This window comes from Nelusetta ayraudi, unplaced genomic scaffold (assembly GCF_046127955.1).
Source record: "Nelusetta ayraudi isolate G7.1 ecotype Tasmania unplaced genomic scaffold, CSIRO-AGI_Nayr_v1 ptg000084l, whole genome shotgun sequence".
NCBI classification, from domain to species: Eukaryota; Metazoa; Chordata; class Actinopteri; order Tetraodontiformes; family Monacanthidae; genus Nelusetta; species Nelusetta ayraudi.
The window spans coordinates 7285421-7304916 of record NW_027466134.1 but is presented as its reverse complement, the minus strand read 5'-3'; the positions used below and the strand labels follow the sequence as shown (position 1 = coordinate 7304916).

Below are 19496 nucleotides of genomic sequence, written 5' to 3'. Positions count from 1 at the left end.
GTTTGCTTTGCCTCCTTCTGTCATTACCATACCACGCTTTTTTTATTTTATTTTATTTTTTTCTTTGCTGTGTTGCTGCAGACCTTTGCGAAAGTCGACTCCAAAGTGCAGCAGTAGCGAGAGATATGTAAGTCGCTAAAGAACAGCCGTCTTTAGCGACTTATTCCATGTAAACATTTGCCTTGAAGTTGTGTACTCAAACGTGCCTTCAATAATTAAGGCCAGTTAAAGTCTTCGTAAGCCGGCGATTGTTTCATCACATTTCAGCGTTCTGTTACACCGAAGCATTTACGGCAAAACATTTTGGAAGCAAAACCCGAAGCCTGAGGAGAGAGTGAGAGGAAGAGAGTGAGAGAGATGGCTGAGAGAGAGAGGAGAGCGAGGGAGGGAGAGGAAGAGACAGAGAGAGAGAGATGGAGAGCGGTGCAACAACAATTAGCCGCTGTCATGACTGTCGTTGCCTCAATTGCCTGCCTGAGCGTTAAGACCAATTTGCGGAGGCAGCCGCCTGGCGGCCCCGCGGCGCTGTTTGTAATTGAAGCGCTCGGCGCTAATATCATCTGCACAAACAGAGCCCACCGATCAGCTCTGGCACCGCGCCAAAGTTTACCTGCCGCCCCGGCCGCTATTCCACCGCTTTTCAAATCTTAAAAAGTACGAATCCCATTTCACTGGTATTGATCAATACCGATACCCCCAACCCCCCCCCCCCCACCCCCCCCATCCCACTGCTCCCCGGTTTGGAGTGACGGCGCCCAGCTGGCGCGGCCTCGCTGCGCTCCCATTGATAAACTTTGAGGAGTAATATCCGTCGGTGGACGGAGAGGAAGACGATGAAATGTCACCGGGTATTAATTGTGCACCGACTTGGCTGCAGTAAACAGAGATGACATTTGCTGATATCCATGCAGCGTCCCACATGCCCGTCGCCGTCCCGCTCCCGTGACTTAATGAGGTCGAAAGATCAGAGCAGAATTACATTACAAAGACTTTCTACTTCTACTATCTTATGAGTGCCGCATTCTTTTTTTGCTCCTGACTGATGTTGGTATTTATATTTTCCGCATGCATCTGAATAAAAGACTTGACTCAACTAGACAGACAGGCTCTGAAAGTCTTGTACTTGTGTTAAAAAAAAATACCACTCAGAGCTGAGAGCCTCTTTGTACTCAAGTGATTTTTTTTTTTTTAAATGCTAATTTGCTTAGAATATGCTTTTTGTGAAATTACTGTTTGTTTTTTTCATTAAATTGTTGCCGTGCCATGCAGTTTGCACCTGTTACCAAAACATTATTAGGCTAATTAGAAATGTCACACATTTTAGCGCAACTCCCCGATCAGTGAAAGGGTGAAATCAGGGTGGATGGGTTAATTTTGACCAATGTGCAACATGACAGGGAAGCTGGCTCACTGGGAGTGTGAAATGTGATACATCCGTCTTGCCACGAAACCAATCAGAGCCACTTTACTGTGGTGATGACAGAAGCAGGACACAGCCGCTGCAAGCTGATCTTAAATATCACAGAAATAATAAGTAACAAAGAAGAAAAATACAGGAAGTGGCTGCAGGCCAACCTGCTGCTGAAGAGATTAACGGCGTCTGTTGCAGTTTTGGCATTTTTCACATTAAAAGATAAATGTGAAAAAAAAAATGTGGGGGGGGAAAAAAAGCGGTAACAGAAAAAGATCACCACCGAAGATTTTTCTCGGGCTTTGGGCAAAGTGCAGTTGGACAACTTGACGGCACCACGTGAGGTGTTGTGTGTCGGTGGGCAGCCTCCAGCTGGCTTCCGCCGGCGCTGCGTCATCTGACCGGCCTGACGGAGACACAAAAGGCCAGAAAGCATCTTTTTCTTTTTTTTTCCTGACGGATGCATGAAATGAACCCTCTGATTTTTTTTTTTTTACGAAGCATTCAATTAGCTTGTCAGGTTACACACTCAGATGATCTTACAGCCTGTTATTAAGACACTCTTGAAAAAAAAATGTCATTTCTCCCTTTCACAGGCTAACAATAAACGCTGAGTGCCAGCTGCAGCTTCACAACTTCCCAATGGACGAGCACTCCTGTCCACTCATCTTCTCCAGCTGTGAGTACGCACTCTGCTGCATGGCAGTCTGGCAGGGGGGGCGGGGCTTTGTAATGAGGGGATCACAGTGTGTGTTTCACGCACAAAGACCTCACACCGCGCGCAGGATGTTCGGGCTGCGACACCCTGAGATTGTTTACATGCTCGCTGTATTCTGATTAGGACAATTTTCCAGATAAGGTCCTCACATGCCAGCAGCGTAGCCAGTCATTGTTTTTTTGTTTTTTTTTTATCTATTTGATTAGTTACAACTCAGAAAAAGTAAATACAAAATGCACTTGTTGACTTTTTGTGATTGTTTTGTCATATCATTTAAATTGCCGAAACATATTAAAGGAAAATGTAACTGAGCTAGAGATTCACCAACGCCACTTTAATACAGTGAGAGTGAAGTGTGAGTACTTGTATTTTAGTACTCAGCTATACCAATATGGATTACTTAATAATTCCATTAAAAATTATAGAATTAATTTCTTCCAAACTTTTTTTTTTTAATCCACAGGTATGCTGTTATTTGAACAACATTCATAAACATGTTTTCCTTGAACGTGGGTGACTGACACAAGTTCCACTGCAGTGCAAACACAAATTTAACAAAATTGTCGCTTATGGCACTGCCACGCATACTGTAGTATCCCACCGACCGTGCAAAAAACGTTGTCATATACCGAGTACTGTCTTTAACAAAGGTGCTTTAGACATGTCACCGCCACACATAAACAAAAGGGCTGAGTGCAAAATTGTCAATTTCTGTGTCTGCGCGCGCGTGTGCGTGTATGTGTGCGTGAGCGTGAGCGAGTTTTAACAGCTTTGCCACATTACTTGACTTCAAAACTAACTCAACGTGTCCATTCAAGAACAAACTTAAAACTGCGGCTGAGTATCTCAAGTGATCAACGTGTCATCACCACTTCCACTGTGCAGTCAGGCTGATGAGAGGTATCGGGCTTACGCCGCTGTTCCAAATATCAGTGGTGAAGCTGAATGTTTTAACATCATGCAACAGGTTGCGGATGTTTTTGTTTGCTAGTGAACTCCTCATATTCTGCGTTGTGCTGGGATTTCAAATGTTTTCTCGAGTTGCTTGTGTTGTAACTGGTAAATTTGGTTGCTCTTCTAGACAGTGTTGATGAACTTTATTTGCATTCTGCTCTGTTTGAGTCGCGCTCGCCTGAAAATATTTCCACACCGCTGACACGACTCCTCACTGATCGCCCTGCAGTTAATTAATGTAACGTAGCGTGCTGCCGTAAACTGGTTATGGTGTCGGGGTATAGGTACATATTTTACATTTTTACCTGTACTCCTGCTCTGACTGTTAGCTTAGCTAGTGGCTCCTGCGCTATGGTTAGTTTAGCTAGCTGATTTTAAACTCCAGGAAGAACATGTGCAACAATTAAGTTATCTTAATGTCTCATTAATGATGCACAAGAGGAATATTTTCCATGTTTCAGTCAGTTATTGATAACTTGAAATACCGTCTTAACCAACCCGAGGACGTGGCCACACACTGTTCTGGTTTCCATGGCAGTGGCTCCATTTTTCTGATTAGCCCGGATTTGCTTATCTTTGAAATGAGCCGACTGACGGCCCTGCAGGTAATGAACACATCACATCTCGTCTCATGTGAAAATGTCCGATAATTAATCAGATTAACGTGCAGACGTGTCAGTCAGCAGCAGGTGAGATGTTAGAGGTTCGCTGCTGCAGCACCTCTGGGATCCTCTTGTTAAAGGAATTTTTGCAGAAAAAATTGGAGAGAAATTGCTTCATTCACCGCAACAAGTTTCATTTCCTGGTTATTGCTGGTATCCGTCTGAATTCTAGGAGTTAAAAATGGTCTCGCTGGCTGATGATGAAGATAAATTTCAGCCTGTCAGCTCTCGTAACTATACACTCGTTTAGCAGAGAAGCAAATTAAGACAAATATTTTTGCACCATCTGTTTCTTAAAGTCCTGTTTTGTTTTGTTTTTACTCTAACTGTGCTAAGCCATAAAAAGAAGTTTATTCTAACTGCTGTAATAATTAGAGGACAAGCAGGCTTCAGACAGTAACATGATAGAAGAAGAACAAACCGCCGAGCAATGTCCCCACTTTCACGATCCTGTGAACTTTATTTTGAAGAGCATCTCATCAGTCTCCAAGTCTGCTGTGTGCCACATTCTGTGAGTATCATCTATTCCTGGATTGTTCCCTGAATTTATTGTTGTCGAATCATCCACAGAATGATAATCCAGCGCCACTGACGCAGAGTCCCGAAGCCTTTTTCTATTTCCAAACCTTTAAAAACCTGAGTTGGGAAGCCTAAATCTTTAATGACACCATTAGCATCAGCAGAGAGCGAGTGGCAAATGTTAATGGAATTCATCCATCAAGTATGTTTGGGGAAACAATTAACCACGAGGGCGGCGTCTTTTTTCCCTCCCTCCCGCCGTTAATGTTTTTGTTAATTGAAAGCCTGTTGCCTCCAATTGCAATCAGGCCAGGTTGTAACTCTGCTGTTGGGTCTCCACTTTAAAATGATAACCCGCCGGGACCGCACAATAAAATAGCAGGGACAGTGGCGAAACACAGCGTGGCGATGATATCGTGGAGCCATCATTACCCTCCCTGGATCGATTTTAACACTCCCGGGCCGGCACGTGAAGGTCAGGCCAGGCGTCGTGATGGATTCAGAGCGTCTTCTCGAACCGAAAGATTTCATTAAATCCACTTTTTCCTCTTCTGCTGCTGCTGGGTCGTTGACTTTTTCCAGGGACACCAGACTAATGCCGCCTTGGGCCTGTATGCATCCATCATTAGGACGTGCCATGTAGCCCCGCGGGCCACACACTCACACACGCGCACACATCTGCTACGTGTAATTGCAGACGGGTACCCGCGAGACGAGATGATCTACAAGTGGAGGAAGAACTCGGTGGAGGCGGCTGACCAGAAGTCCTGGCGACTCTACCAATTCGACTTCATGGGCTTGAGGAACACCACGGACATAATCAAGACCACCGCAGGTCAGAGCTGGTCCCGCCTCCCGCCCGCCTACGGTTGGTCCGCTCAGTGCTTGGCAGGGATCATTCTGAACACGCTTCCCTCCTCTTGCACCGCAGGCGACTACGTGGTGATGACGGTCTACTTCGACCTGAGCAGGAGGATGGGCTACTTCACCATCCAGACCTACATCCCCTGCATCCTGACCGTGGTTCTCTCCTGGGTCTCCTTCTGGATCAAGAAAGACGCCACGCCGGCTAGGACCACCCTAGGTACCACCATCCCCCCCACCGTCAGGAACCTGTGCAAATGTCCACCTCACTTTTATTTTTTTCCCCCCTTTTTATTTGACATGCTATGATTTGACTAAGCAACCAACTTTAAAGGGATATTTCACTTTCAGTTACTGTTTTTATTGGGTCTTTTTCGTGTCTGCTTGGACTCAGGCAGTTAAACAAATTGCTTGCTTTACTAGTGATTTCAAAATAAAGTTCCCCCAACCCTGTACACACCTAATCAACTCCAAACTTCCCATTAAATTCGGTTTTTAAAACACGTACGTCGATCACCAAAATACAAATACAAAAACAAGCTATTTGAAAACTGTTCAAATGAGCCTAAGTACACACAAAAAATAGCAACAAAAACGAGTTTGGGAGTGAACCATCCCCTTAACTAAACTTCATGCTGCTTAATTTAATTTGCCGCCTCTTCTACATTTTCTTTTTCTGTTCCGTTAAACTTTTCCCCCTCTTCTTTTGCACACTGCTCTCTCTCTCTGTCTCTCTGTGTGTGCAGTCGCCTGGAACATTTCAATAAAGGTAACCAAGTGCATGCATTATTTATTCATTTCGTTGTTTTAATCAGACTTTTTTCACATCATCCTTCACCTTTTTTTCTCCAATTTTGTCTACATATGCATCCCGGAAATAATGGGGTGGAAATGTACGATTTTAACTCGACTTTTTAAACAACAAAACATGTTGTTATTCCTCCGAGACAAGGCTGCATAAAAAGGGCTGGTTAGAGGGGAGGAGCGGTGGCACTGTGCAATTAAAATCCCAGGTCTCTTTAAACTGTTTCAGTCAGAATTTTAGAGCCCGGAGAAGCATGAAGAAAAAAACAAACCTTTTAGCTCAGCTTACAAGACAGTCGCAGCTTTAAATGTGAGGTAGTTACACACTTTGCGCTGGGCCTTAAACCAGTTGTGGCCTGACGCATAACGCGTAGTGAAGTAGTGCCGCAGGCCGGCGTCGACCGGACTGAAGTGGTTTTGAAGAGGTTCTGGTCGGGTTGCAGCCGCTATTTATTCTATTGTTTTTCTGGGGCACAATTTTTCTCTCTCTCTCTGTGTCTCTTCTCCGCTTCGGCAGACGGCAGGTAGGTGAGATGGGCGAAGGGCTGAAGGAAAAGTGTGTGTGAGGCGCCCGCCTGAAATAGACGGGACCTGCTTGTTGCCATGGAGACGGCGGGGAAACAGACACAGATGTGTGTTTTGTATAGACATCTGTATAATGCTGTTGTAGGAGGAAGGTCGGGAGCGGGGAATGAGGGGGATCGGAAAATAAAAAGAAGAAGAAGCTTCTGCCGTGTGTCAACACGGCTATTTTGTCCAAGCAGGTGAATCACTTCAAACAAAAGAGTGTCTGATATGAGAAATTTGCCACACTTTTTTTTCTTCAAGAGTCTGCTGTCTTTTCGTTTTCACCTCGCTCACACATTCACTCATTACCGAGTCTAGAAAAGAAAATAGAAAATCTGCGCTCTAATCTGCATCAAATCAAGCAGAACACTGGCGCGTCAGAATCTTGATGATCAGAGAGATCAGATTCATTTACAGCTTTTTCTGCTTTTGATGCAAAGGAATATTGTCTTATTAACTAACTACACGGCTGCTCATATCTTAAAGTCCAGTCAGACAGGTGCTGCCCTCAACAGGCCAAAAAGAAAAGGTGGGTGGACAGATTAAAAAAAGAAAAAAAAATTAAGCTGCAAGCAGCGTCGAAGGGACTGAGCCGGCAAATTTCATGAGATTTTAGTTTTCCAAATGTGTACTGGAGTTGTAAAAATAATGAGTTTGAGGAGTGTTCAAACAAGCGGAAATAGCTTACTTCTTCTTCTTCTCGTCTCATGTGTGTCCAATGTCCTAGAGGGTGCTAGCGGCATTTACATTTTTTATTTTACCTCTAGGTGGTGCTCTGGAGCAGCCCGCGTTTTAATTTCTTTATCAGATAGATGATTTGCAGCCCTGACATGTTTGCAAATGTGAGTGAGCTTTAGAGCATGTTCAGGGATGTCAAAATGAAAGTTGCGTAAGGAGAAAAACAAAAACAAAGAAACAACACACCAAATACAATAGGGCGAAAACCCCGCAGAGGCTTCCGCGAGCTCAGTCCCTAAAAGTCACGTACATGGCTTTTTTAACAACACGTCGTGTCATAAAGTTTCCTCTCCAACAACAGGCCAGTTGCCAGGCTGGTTGAGAACTCAAAACAGTCTGTAGGTGTGAGTGTGGGTGGTTCACACACACCTCTGCCAATCCATCCCTGTTAGCAGCTTCAATAACACGGCGTAATCACATTTAAAGCCAGTATCCATTGCTAACACGCTAACTACGTTGCTCCCCGCCAGGTATCACCACCGTGCTGACCATGACAACGCTGAGCAGCGTGGCCAGGACCTCGCTGCCCCGCGTCTCCTACATCACCGCCATGGACCTGTTTGTGACCGTCTGCTTCCTGTTTGTCTTTGCCGCGTTGATGGAGTACGCCATGTTGAACTACTGCTCCAGCAGCGCCCGGCGGCCCGGCTGCATGCAGCACAAGCGACCGGTGAGCTAAGCCACCGTTTAGCGTTGTTGCTACGTCGTCGTCGCGGTCACCTACTTACGTTAGCGCCGTTAGCGCCGTTAGCTAATCATCGGCAGACAGATGCGAGACGTCCTTCCGAGGAGTGAGACGGCGTGAATCACACTTGATGTACTTCCCTGGTACTATTTACAGAAGTGTAAGATTAGTCATCAGATTCCAACAAAGGCGGCCTTCTTTTTGTTCTTTTTGCCAGTTGACAACCAGGAGGAGGAGGAGAGCAGAAAATCAAACGCCCTAAATCACAGACTTAAACTCCAATTTCCACAAACTCAGTCTGCACCACCCAGTGCAACCGCTAACCACTGCGCCACCATGTCGCCCTTTGAAAAATCCTAATAAATCAATCCACATTTTCTTCAAAATCACGTCACATCCTGTCACACAAGTCATCAGTCAGCCTTGAAGCTTTTTAGTGCTTTTGCTCACATAAAACTACTGTTCTTCCTCTTCTCCTGCGGATTAAACTCTTTTTTTGGGTCGTGAGCTTGTGATGTCTCAGTTCCACCTGCAGGGGGAATTCGAGGTTGGAGGGTTTTAGCTGCACCAGTGTCACACCAATCTCATGCTAACTTCCAACTCTCTTTTTCTCATCAGAACTACTCGGTGCTGGATGTGAGGCCTCCGCACACCATCATCGCGCTCAACAACTCCATCTACTGGCAGGACTTTGAGGACACGTGCGCCTACGAGTGTCTAGACGGCAAAGACTGCCAGAGCTTCTTCTGCTGCTTCGAGGAATGCAAGGGCGGAGCCTGGCGGAAAGGCCGCGTGCACATAGACCTGCTGGAGCTGGACGCCTACTCGCGCGTCTTCTTCCCCACCTCCTTCCTGCTCTTCAACGTGGTCTACTGGGTGGGCTACCTCTACCTTTAGCCGCCGGCTCGGCTAGACAGATGGGATCCGGTGATTCGAAAAAGAGAACAGGAACTCCCGTAGAGAATGTCTCTGGTTTTCCGGGTTCAGGAACCCCACAGGTGTGAGGACCAAAGGAGGAACTTCACGCTGCCGCCACCCTGAGCCTCAACGTCTGCGTGGAGGCAGTTTGGGGGACCTTGTTATCCAGCCATCAGTCGAATCCAGTTGATGAAAAGTCTGAGGGCACTCAAGCCGTTCACAGTGCCTTCCTCTGGAGGGGGCGGATACTATCTGCAACAGCAATCAGGGAATTTAATCACTTATACATTTATAAAAAAGGAGGGGAAATAATAGAAGAACCACCTTTGTCTGATTATTAGTGTCTATCTAGAATTCTTTAGTTTTTAGAATCATTCAAATGAAATAATTGTTTGTTGTAAAAGTCTCATATATATATATATATATAAATATTTAAAACAACAACATAATTTAAAAGTATTTACATTGCTGATTCAGATGGCTACTGGAGAGGGGATGCAGTGAGATGAATAATATCACTTTTACATTATGGGATGTGGCTTCACAGTTTGTGTTTATCCAGGCTAAATGTCTGACTGGGGCCTTTTTACACCTGGTCTGAAAGCTGCTGAAAAGTGCTTCATAGTTGGAACACGTGTGTTTACTTTACAGGCCTTAGCTCAGCGTTTGGGTTATTTGGATCTGTTTGGGGTTTTTGTTTAAGTATTTGAGTAGAAATTGCTCTCATAAGAAATGTACTGACGGTTTATTGATCGAGCAAAAAAAAAAAAAGAAAATACAAAAATACAGTCTGTGTTGTGCTTCGCACATCAGTTTGTTTGGCTCACAAATCACCGTTATAACGGAATCGAATGTGGGACAAACTGGAAAACTACTTTTGTGTCGTGATTGCGGAAATTAAGACACACACGCGTGTGCACAACACCCCTTTTCCAGATAGAACAGCAGCTTTGATATAATGGCCACCATCATATCTTAACTGTTGACAAGCCGCAGGTTCAGATTTTAGAGTTTGTAGATTTAATTTTTACAATGTTGGCTACTTTTTTTGTTGGTTTTGTAGCCTTTGACTTGCCTTAGTGTCGCCTATAGTGCTGAGATGAACACTAGAAATACTTGTTTACCTCCAGTAATAAGTGAAAACGACTTGTACGTCTTACTGAGTAGTGGAGTAGTAGATTAAAAAAAAAGAAATCTGCGGGAAGTTTTCTCATTGGTATTTTTTGTGCCAGACGTGTTTGGGGGTTTGCATCCTTTCAACCCTACAGCCTTCAGCCGTCTGTCTTTTATGTAATTTTACTTTAAAAGAACTAGAAGGGCTTTTTTCCACCTCCAGGCCCAACAGCTCCATTGTTCTCAATCACTCACAAATTGGAAACCTGTTCAAGTGAATGTGAATCGTGGTTAATTGGCGTCAGAGTGATTGTTTTTTTTAAGAGACTGACCCAGATGAGAAGCTGAAAAAATCTAATCCATTAAATGAACAAAATGTTCTTTTAAAAATAATAATAATAATAATAATAATAAAAATCTTGCCCCTGCAAAGTTTTTTTTTTTTTTTAATCAAAAAGTCACTTTTTATGACTCCCTTCCTGTCTGGTCCTGGCGACAAAACAATAAGTGGATGAGTTGGATTGTAATTCCCTGACAAAAGTTATATAACTTTTTTTATGTACAGGCGGTCGCAGTGTGGATGCTCGACTGTGGAGTCACATGACAGTCACAGACTTGGACTGGACTGTCCAAGTCTGTATTCGCTGCATTCGGTGACTGAGTCCCACTTTTTGAGTCTGTTGACCAACAGGAAGTTTCGGGGAGGCTTGGGGTTGCGATGCACTAGAAAGGTATCGTGAGTGATGCAATACTTCAAAATTAACACCAGTGTTCTAAAGTTAAAACACACTCACTGACACTGCAGAGGGAGTGTTTCACTGGTCTGGGTTTGGTTCACCTTCAACAGCAAAGTCACCAACTGGGAGGCAACAACAACCCTAAACTGGTGTGTTTGAAATCACATGATGGCTGTCTGGCGTCTAACAGTGGCTGCGGGAATGTTTGCCAGGCCTCAAACCGACTCAACCGCTCTCTGAATTTGACTTGACATGGTTTAAAACTAAAACTGGAGGCTGGGATGTTTTTCCTCCGGAGGAGTCGTGTGTCCTGCAAAGCTTTTTTTTTTTTTTTTTTTTCATCCAAGGGGGCAAAACTGAATTTAATGTGCCTTCAAACAGACACAGATTTCTCCTCTGGCCGTCCCAGACAGTGACGCTACAATTTTAACACAGTCTGATTCCGGAGGCTCCGCCCCCCCTCCTCTATGTGTCTGGCCTCCTTATCCCACTGTAGCCTTTTCTCTCGCTCTCTCTTCTTTTCCCTCCCATTTTCTGTTGTCCACCCCACCCCCAGCCCCCCGCCGCTCAGACGAAAATCAGGCCAGAAATAATCTCTGAAAAGTCGCCTAACTCCCAGGCTCCCCGTTCCGTTTTGCTGTTGATTCTGCACCATGTGTTATTTTCCCTCCCAGCTGGACAGCGCATACAAAAATATAAATGAATAAAAATTACCCTCCCTCAAAAAATATTCTAGGGACAGTGCCCAGGAGCGTCCCAGCCGTTGTACAAAGGTGGAGTGGGAAGGCTGTAGGTGGAACCAGGATGGACGGTGCTCTGATTTGAAACTGTCTGTTGGTCCCGACAGTCCCTCACAAAGAAAGCGACGGACCTGAGAGAAGCTAATAATAATAATAATAATAATAATAATAATAATAATAATAATAATAATAATAATAATTCAATGGCTATTATTGTGACAAAACGCCAAAGACTTTCCTCTTTCAGTTTGGCTCTGATAGTTTCAGTTGCTGTGTTCAGGTCATCATTCTTTCTGTGCTGAGTGTTTTTTGTTGTTGTTGTGTATCCACTGGTTGGTGTGACATAGACTAGAAGTGGTGAAGACGGTCGCTGACATTGCTATTATTTTGTACCATAAATTTCTCTGCTGATGACTGGATTCCGACTTTTTTTGTTGTTGTTGTCATTGCCGTCCCTCCATCTGACCTCCACAGCACTCGCAGTACTTGGCTCTACTCTCTTCTGCTTTGCTTTCCTTTGTTTGTAACACTAGTGTGAGCCTGGATTTCTCTCCCACAACTCGACACTCCAGGCCAGTGATGGTGTTGAGGTTGTGTCATCGGTTTTGAGTCCATTACGGCTTCGGCCTCTTTATTTCTGACACTACTTTCATACCGATGTTTTTATTGGTTCGTTCAAAATGTGCATTATTAGCAAGGACCAGATGGTATGGAATAAAGTTTTTCTTTTTCCATGAATGGTACATGCCTCGTGCAACTTTTTCTGTGACAAATATTACAAGAAAAAAGGACTGAGTGACCGAGTCTGATATTCTTTACATTATCATTCTGGAAGTAACTCGATATCCAGAACTCTGTCACTGTGTTGTGTTTCCAAGGGGACCACTATCAGTGACGGACTTCCATCTGACGCAGAGTTCTAAATGCAGAAGAGTTTTGTTTGTTTGTTTTAAAATGACATTGGATCAATAAAACTAAACTAAAAGTCTACATATGGAAGCACAATTCTGCGTTGGAGGTCCGTCACTGATGGAGGTCCGTCACTGATAGTTGTCCCCTTGTGTGCGCGTGTGTGACGACCACAGCATATACATGTGTGTATGTTCCCCCTACTCTCCCCGCAGCGTTTAACAGCATCTTCAGTCTTCGCCATTCCAAATAGTAACAATATTGATCAATAATGAGGTTTCGTTCGTTTGTTAGTTAGTTAGACAGGATACAGAACGAGACCGAATTGTTATGTTGGAAAGTTGTAACAAGCAGAAAGAGGGGACGTCCGTACCGTGCAGCACACTGAACTCCTGCAACCTCGGTGGCCAGAGGCTGCAGGTGCAGCTCCGTTTGCAGCCCAGGGGAGAAGCGCAGCGTTTGGGGGGGGGGAAGCCGCAAAGGAACTCTGTAGTCATAATTAATGAAAGAAACTTGGAATACATGCGGTGCAGCGCCGAATCAGGAAGAGCTGCACAGCGCATGGCTGAATCACGACCGTGCAAGGAGCTGTGCGATGTCGACATGAAGCAAAACCAAACGCGGCTCCACTCATTCATACATTAGCGGCTCAGTTTCCTGGTTGCCACGGTAACCAAAGGTTCTCGCTAGACAGAGCGGCAAAAGGAACGCTGAACATCTCAAACTTTCGCACCGGACCAGCCGTGCTTTTATTTGCCTAGAATGTTTGTTTTGGGGAGGGAAAAATAAAGTTCGAAACTTTGAGTATATAAGATTTAAAATAAAAATAAAAATAAAAATAAAAGGTTTTGCCCCACCTGCAGACATCAGACCGAAATGTTGACAAGGCCACAGACAACAACGAGAACCACAAACAGACGTCCAAAGTTGAGCTCGTCAGACCGTGACTCCACTCACTCACCCCATCTCTCTCTCTCTCTCTCTCTCTCTCTCTCTCTCTCTCTCTCTCTCTCTCTCTCTCTCTCTCTCTCTCTTTCATCACGCACACAAAGCCACAGATAAGAAATCCAATTACGTTGATGCAACACGGGTCTAATTTCCCATTTCTGCAATCTTCTTGTACATGTCTATAAACAATGAGCCATTGAGAGTGTAATACATTTTTTCTTTTTTTCTTTTTTGACCATAGAAATGCAAATGCCGCCTTATTGAAAGGACGGGACGGGATGCTAACGAGGCGGCCTGAGTTTTGATCAGTTGAGATCAACCAGGAAGAGTCGCAGTGGTGTCCTCCAGCCCCAGAACCTCTGCCACGGCTTCCATAAAGCACACCTTTAAACAGTCGCTTTTCTGAATCACCGCCGCTGTGACGGCTGTTTATCACTGAGTTCAGGTGAAGGTCCCACATCACAATCACCATTATCATTTTCAAGCAAAGCAGTTCTGCTTGAATCCCCCCCCCCCCCGCCCTCCCGTCCAAAAAAGATTCACGGCATATTTGGCCCCCTGTGAACTTTTTATTTCAGACGACTCAACACTCAACAGTCGTTAAGATTTTTCCTCATGAAAATGTGTCCTGATTCACAACCCTGTAATGGAACGCAGCTCAATGTGAGTGCCCAAGGCCGGTTTTAATATTGGCCCCGTTCCCACAGAAAAAGAAAAGGGGTAATGGAAAACATTAATGACAAAACAGGATTCCTGGGCAAGTTTAGAAAGACGGCGGCTGCAGTTCAAGGAATCGTGTTTAAGAATAAAAACGTTTCAACTTCCATTTGAAGCTTCAACATCCAATTTTTTTTTTTAACCGTTAGCAAGCTAATTTTTTATGTCTTTTGAAGCTGCGGCTTTGTATGAGTTATTTTTTTTAAAAATTAAAAAAAAAATTTACTCTCACAGCCAAACTTTTGAGTTTTTTTTTTTTTCATTTGGAATTTATGACACTGTGTACAAAAGACTTCTTCCACTCGATGTTCAATCACGCGAACAGGCTAATTAAAAAAAGAATCTATCTATGAGGTCACTTCTGGCTGGCGAGGTGATCAAAGGTGGTGGATTTTTTTTTTTTCTCCATTCGCATCGTATTGTGATAGGATACTGATTTTCTTTTTTTTTTAAATAGCCTTTATAGTAAATCCTCCTAAGCTCCCTTGCTGCGGTCCTTAATTACGGAGGGGTTAGAACACGTTTAATCCCTTCTTGATGAATAAGAGCATTAGCTGGAGACTTCTTAGGGGAAATCCAATGTGTAATGAATTATTTTGTAAGGCCACGGGAACAATGTGGTGTCACCGGTTAGCAGTATCGAACATGTGGGGCACCAAACAGCCTTTAATTCATTTGCATTATTGGATCCGCGTTTCTTATTTTGGAGTGTTGATGTCAGAAGGCGTCTGGGGGAAATATATATTCAACTTCCTGTTTGGCTGCCTGGACGCTCTGGAGGAATTTGCAACTCATGATTACAGCAGATTTTGTTTTGTTTCCAAAAAGACGCTGATGCTGCCACTCCTTTCAAACTGACATGAGAAAAATGAACAACACAGTGCTTGAAACATCCACACGGGTCACTGTTGTGCTCGAGGTCTGCAGGACGCCGTCAGCTCGGAAACAAACTGGCTACAGACACTGGCTGGGAGGGATGGGGGTGGGGGGGTGGGGGGGGGGTTAGATAAGTGGCTCAGAAAACTGCAGATCACTTCCAAGTCAAGCAAAAATGAGCAGAGCAAACAGAAGGCAGGGGAAGAAAAGAAGAGAAAAGGGAAATAATTGGCCGGGAGTCGTCTCGATGTGTCACAGGCTGCAGTCCAGCGACAGGAACATCATTTTCAATTTCTGAATAGTTCACAACAAACACTGTCATTCTCCGGCACTTCTCTCCTCTTTCTGTTCGTTCTTTTTTTCCACGCCTCTTTTGATTGGCCGCCGCTCCACCCTGACTGGTCAACCTGTCACTGTAAAGGTGAAAAACTCACATTACCAGTGTTATCTGACAGTAATCAGTGTCTCCGTCCAACTTTTACTCCCGTTGTTTCCTTTGCTTTTTTTTAAGGAGGTGCACACCAAAACTCATCGGCCTGACAATAAGCCCTTTGTGATGTCATGAAAGACACTGTCCTTCTTCCCATTAGTGGTGACACCCTCAGCTGCCAGTTGACTCCGCCCTCTGAGACCACCTGGTTTTTCACAAGCTCCTACAGAGCATCAGTAGCAGCAAACACAGAGCTAATAAGTATCCTGGTTGTCTGGACAACAGTTGAGTCACTCTTCAAGAGTGACTCTTGCATATCAACAGCAATCATGCAGCATGCAAAGCCGCTCCACTGGAGTCCAGGGGTAAAATATTACTTTTGACTTGTAAATCATGAAACTAGAGGCCTGACCTTTAAAACCATTTGTCATCAAAGTATTTAGTCCTCACAAAATCACACAGCAGACTCGAAGAAAGGTATTAGCATGGTAGAATACTTTACACCTTGACACCAGACCTACACCTCGATTATTAGGTCCAGTAGAATTAAAATTATGTTTAATGCCTCTGGCTGGACATTCATTTTAATTAAACACATTAAACACATAAACAAGGATGCGATATAAAGGAAGGTCTCGAGGCGTCCGCCATTGATTGGATGTTGATCAATGCTGTGATTGGTGGAACAGGTCAGTAATGGTTTCCACCGACAGGTGTTTTCTACCAGCCAGCCAGCACTGGAACAACACACGTCCATCCTGAGCAGATTCACTTTGCCTGAATCACCGAAAAATCTGTTCTATTCTGAGATCCGGCCAATGAACACAAAGTGAAGCAGACCAGCAGTTGGGCTTGAAGAGGAAGAGTAAGCTTCGAGCCAGCGCACAGCTTTCACATGCACGCATACAGAGGGGAACGCACGCACACCTCTGAGGGATATTTTTGGGAGAACAATGCAGTCATTTATTTTGTAGAACATCCACTGACCTGCATCTTTTCCTCATTATGTTCCTGGCATTTTTTCTTCTTCAGTTTATTTATTTGTGACACAACAAATGCACAGGTGAAAGTTTTGCTTGAACACTTTAATGGTTCTAAGGCAAACCTTTTTTAACGCTTTCCTCATCCTGTCATTTTTTTCCCTTTATTTTTGGTCACATTGTAAAACATGCAGCAACAATTTAGTACATTTGATTTTGATTTTCCAATTCTGCTTCTCCTTAATTGCTGTGCAATTAAAGCGGGGGATTCAAAACTGCGAACAATTATAGAGAGAGATTAAAGCTGTTGATAAATCTTGAAGGTTAAACTGATGAATTTCCCCCAAAAAACTCAAAGCTTGTCTTTTAAAGTGAGTGTGAGAGGACAAAATACCACTTAAATCTATTATAACTCATTATCAAACGCACATGCTGATGAAAACATCAAGAGTAGCCTGGCAAAAGAGGATTTTTAAAACATTTAATCTGATCAAGAAGTAGAATGTAATAACAAGCGTGATTAAAAAAAAAATAACTGAAAAGAGACTGACAAAAATATCAGAACCTTTATTGTTCATGACGTCATGTGGCAGTTCAAAGTTCAAAAATTCTCATTAGTTAAGGACAAAATGCCGTTCAAGTGGTCAGGCTGTACAATAAATACAGACAGTATTTAGATATTACACACTATAGACAGTTTCGTTTTTTGGACGAGGTTAGAGGGGGGAGGGGCTTCCATCCCAGGTGGGAGGAGACATCTGTGTGATTTACTTATCTACATATTAAGTTAGTTTTCTGACTTAAATATGACAATTTTCAAAATATGCATCATGATTTGTCAACCTCAAGCAGGGAAAGATGGGAGCTTTTGCTCCTGACACAGCGCCCCCAGCTGGCCCGGTGCAATGTAACAAGTGCATGTCCGGACTGGGAGGGCCTACTGTCCCAGTGAGACAGTGCTGGGCAGGCATCTAACGTTATATATAGTCCCATATACGCCAGCTGGGGGCGTTGTGTCAGGGGCTGGGCTGCCGAATTCTCTCCGTCGCACATGAATGAAATCGTTTTGAGGTAGAAAAACTACGTGGGGCAGCTTTGAATATGGCTACATGAAAACCGAGGGGATTCTACTAATGATTTTATGCGTGCACAAAGTACAACGTGCGATGCACCATGTTGTCCTTGATACGGTTTAGTTAGCCCGGGCTTCCTGAAAGGTATTCTTTGGGAAGATGGAAAGCGTATAACAGACAACAACTGTTACGAAATCCCTTTTGGCTCTCTGTAGTTTCTTCACTGATGGACACACGTTTGACTAAAATGCAGGTGAACAAACTCTTCTTTTTTGTCAAGACAGACGTCACAGATCACAGAGCACCTAGTAGAGCTTAACAGCTGTTTATTTTCCAGTAGAGGCACATTTTTCCCTGGCGTGTTTGGACAACTGCGACTCCTTCAAGTTTGTTTTTTTTGGCCATCAAAAAAGGTTCATTTATCCAGGGCAAAGCGGACTGTATTCACTACGGCAGGACAGTCAAGTGCATGTTTGGGTCAAAGCTCTGGTGACGGTAGACTCCTAAAGGTTTTCACATATGGTGCATTTTCCTTGACATATGGGATTTGGGGCTGGGAACGACGTCCTCTTGAGTCCATAACGACTCAAAGCAGTCAAATGGAATCCTCCATTTTGACATTTGCATTGTTTTGCTAACACTAGATGATAAATAAAACATTAAAACAACAGGGTCACAGGAAAAAGTCAATACGACAAAATTTTTGGTACAAATTTTCATTTTGGTGGTTATCAACAAAAGAAAAGTAGAATATATAGGATTTATTTTAATGTCGCTATATATGCGAATATATTAGATTATATTGTGCCAATTTTCAGTTTTATAATTACAGCATTCCGGCCGTTTGTAAGTCAATAAATCCCACATCACATTTTTAGAGAATGCACCAATTAGTTTGAGGGTGTAATATCAGTTATTACTGGTCCAGTTAGAATAAAAAGGATTTAATGCTGAGTTGAAGCAACGGCTGTGGGTCTTCGCAGAAGTTTCAAGGAAATAACAGATTATTGGTCAGTACCCAAATGTGCTTGAAAAGACTGAAAACACCGCCGGGCCTTCAAGGCGTCGCCGCCACGTGGCTTCACGCGGTGCCTGTAAACTGGCCCAGTCGAGGCCACTTTCAACGCGGCGCTGAGCTGAAGGCTTCCACTGGTCCCAGTATCTCTCTCTCTCTCTCTCTCTGCCGCCGGCCCGGACTCACATGTTCCATCCCAGCCCGATGTGCGTGGCCAGCAGGTAGCACATGCCAATCATGCAGGTCATGATCATCATGGGGAAGCCCAACCTGGAGATGGCCAATCAAAACACAAACAAACAAACAAAGGTTTCAGTCAGTCGATCCAAAAAGTCAAAAGACACATTTACCTCAGAGGTGCAAGAAGGTTGTAGGCTGTGTGAACGGTTTGGGTTTTTCGGTGCTGATGACCAAGTGGCAGTGTGAGCGTGTGAAAAGCTGAGTGTAACATCGGGTGTTAAACATCTTAAAGGGTGTTTTTCACACCAGGAGAGGGTCTTTCACTCCTTCCAGCAGCCGTCCAGTCGGAGGTGACCAGCAACATGCGGCTCACGCGGTTTGTACAGTTGCACTGGTGTCCAACACATCCGTGCACACCAGAGTCCTCCTTATTGTTCTTAACTTGAGTTAACGTGACTTGAGGTCAACAACAACAACAACAACAACAATCTGTCTTTCAAACTTCAGCATCCACCATCTACAGTTGTATTATGGATAAACTAGGTTGGATTTAACTGTTTGTTTGTTTGTTTTTTAATGAATACTGAAGGGTGATGCCAGTTTTTGTTGTTATTTTTTTCAGCACATTATTAGCTTTCTAAGGTCTGTTGCTCAGATTTATTAGTCATTTCAGGTGAAAAGGTAAAATTTTGATCACCGCAAGCTGCTGTGATTGTATGTCAGCCATTCGTTAGTTCAGCCAATCAACTGTTTTCAACCCTCAATCGTTCCAGTCTCTGACACAGATTAGCTGGAGACGACGACACAAAGTGTGCACAGTGTGACAGCGGGAGGGAAAAGAAATTTAAAATGTTGCTTTAAAATCTATCAGCATTGCTATAATTAGAGGAATGTACATAATAATTAAGTTAGAAGGCTATAAACCAGATCACAGCAGT

The 19496-nt window shown here is 43.9% G+C and overlaps 2 protein-coding genes across 3 annotated transcripts in view; one reads left to right on the top strand and one right to left on the bottom strand.

Moving 5' to 3' along the window:
- The window catches only part of gabrg3 (gamma-aminobutyric acid type A receptor subunit gamma3), a 32404-nt gene extending 22253 nt beyond the window's left edge, over nt 1-10151 (top strand). The window contains exons 5-9 of the mRNA XM_076045591.1: nt 2008-2090; nt 4962-5099; nt 5196-5348; nt 7708-7907; nt 8541-10151. Coding sequence (XP_075901706.1) covers nt 2008-2090; nt 4962-5099; nt 5196-5348; nt 7708-7907; nt 8541-8819 — 853 coding nt within the window. The 3' untranslated portion in view covers nt 8820-10151. The remainder of the gene's footprint in view (nt 1-2007; nt 2091-4961; nt 5100-5195; nt 5349-7707; nt 7908-8540) is intronic.
- Nucleotides 10152-16842: 6691 nt separating this feature from the next.
- Nucleotides 16843-19496, bottom strand: part of oca2 (oculocutaneous albinism II) — a 35869-nt gene continuing 33215 nt past the window's right edge. For both annotated transcript variants that reach the window (XM_076045542.1, XM_076045543.1), the window contains one exon: nt 16843-18648. In XM_076045542.1, the coding sequence (XP_075901657.1) occupies nt 18561-18648 (88 nt within the window). In that variant the 3' untranslated portion in view covers nt 16843-18560. The remainder of the gene's footprint in view (nt 18649-19496) is intronic.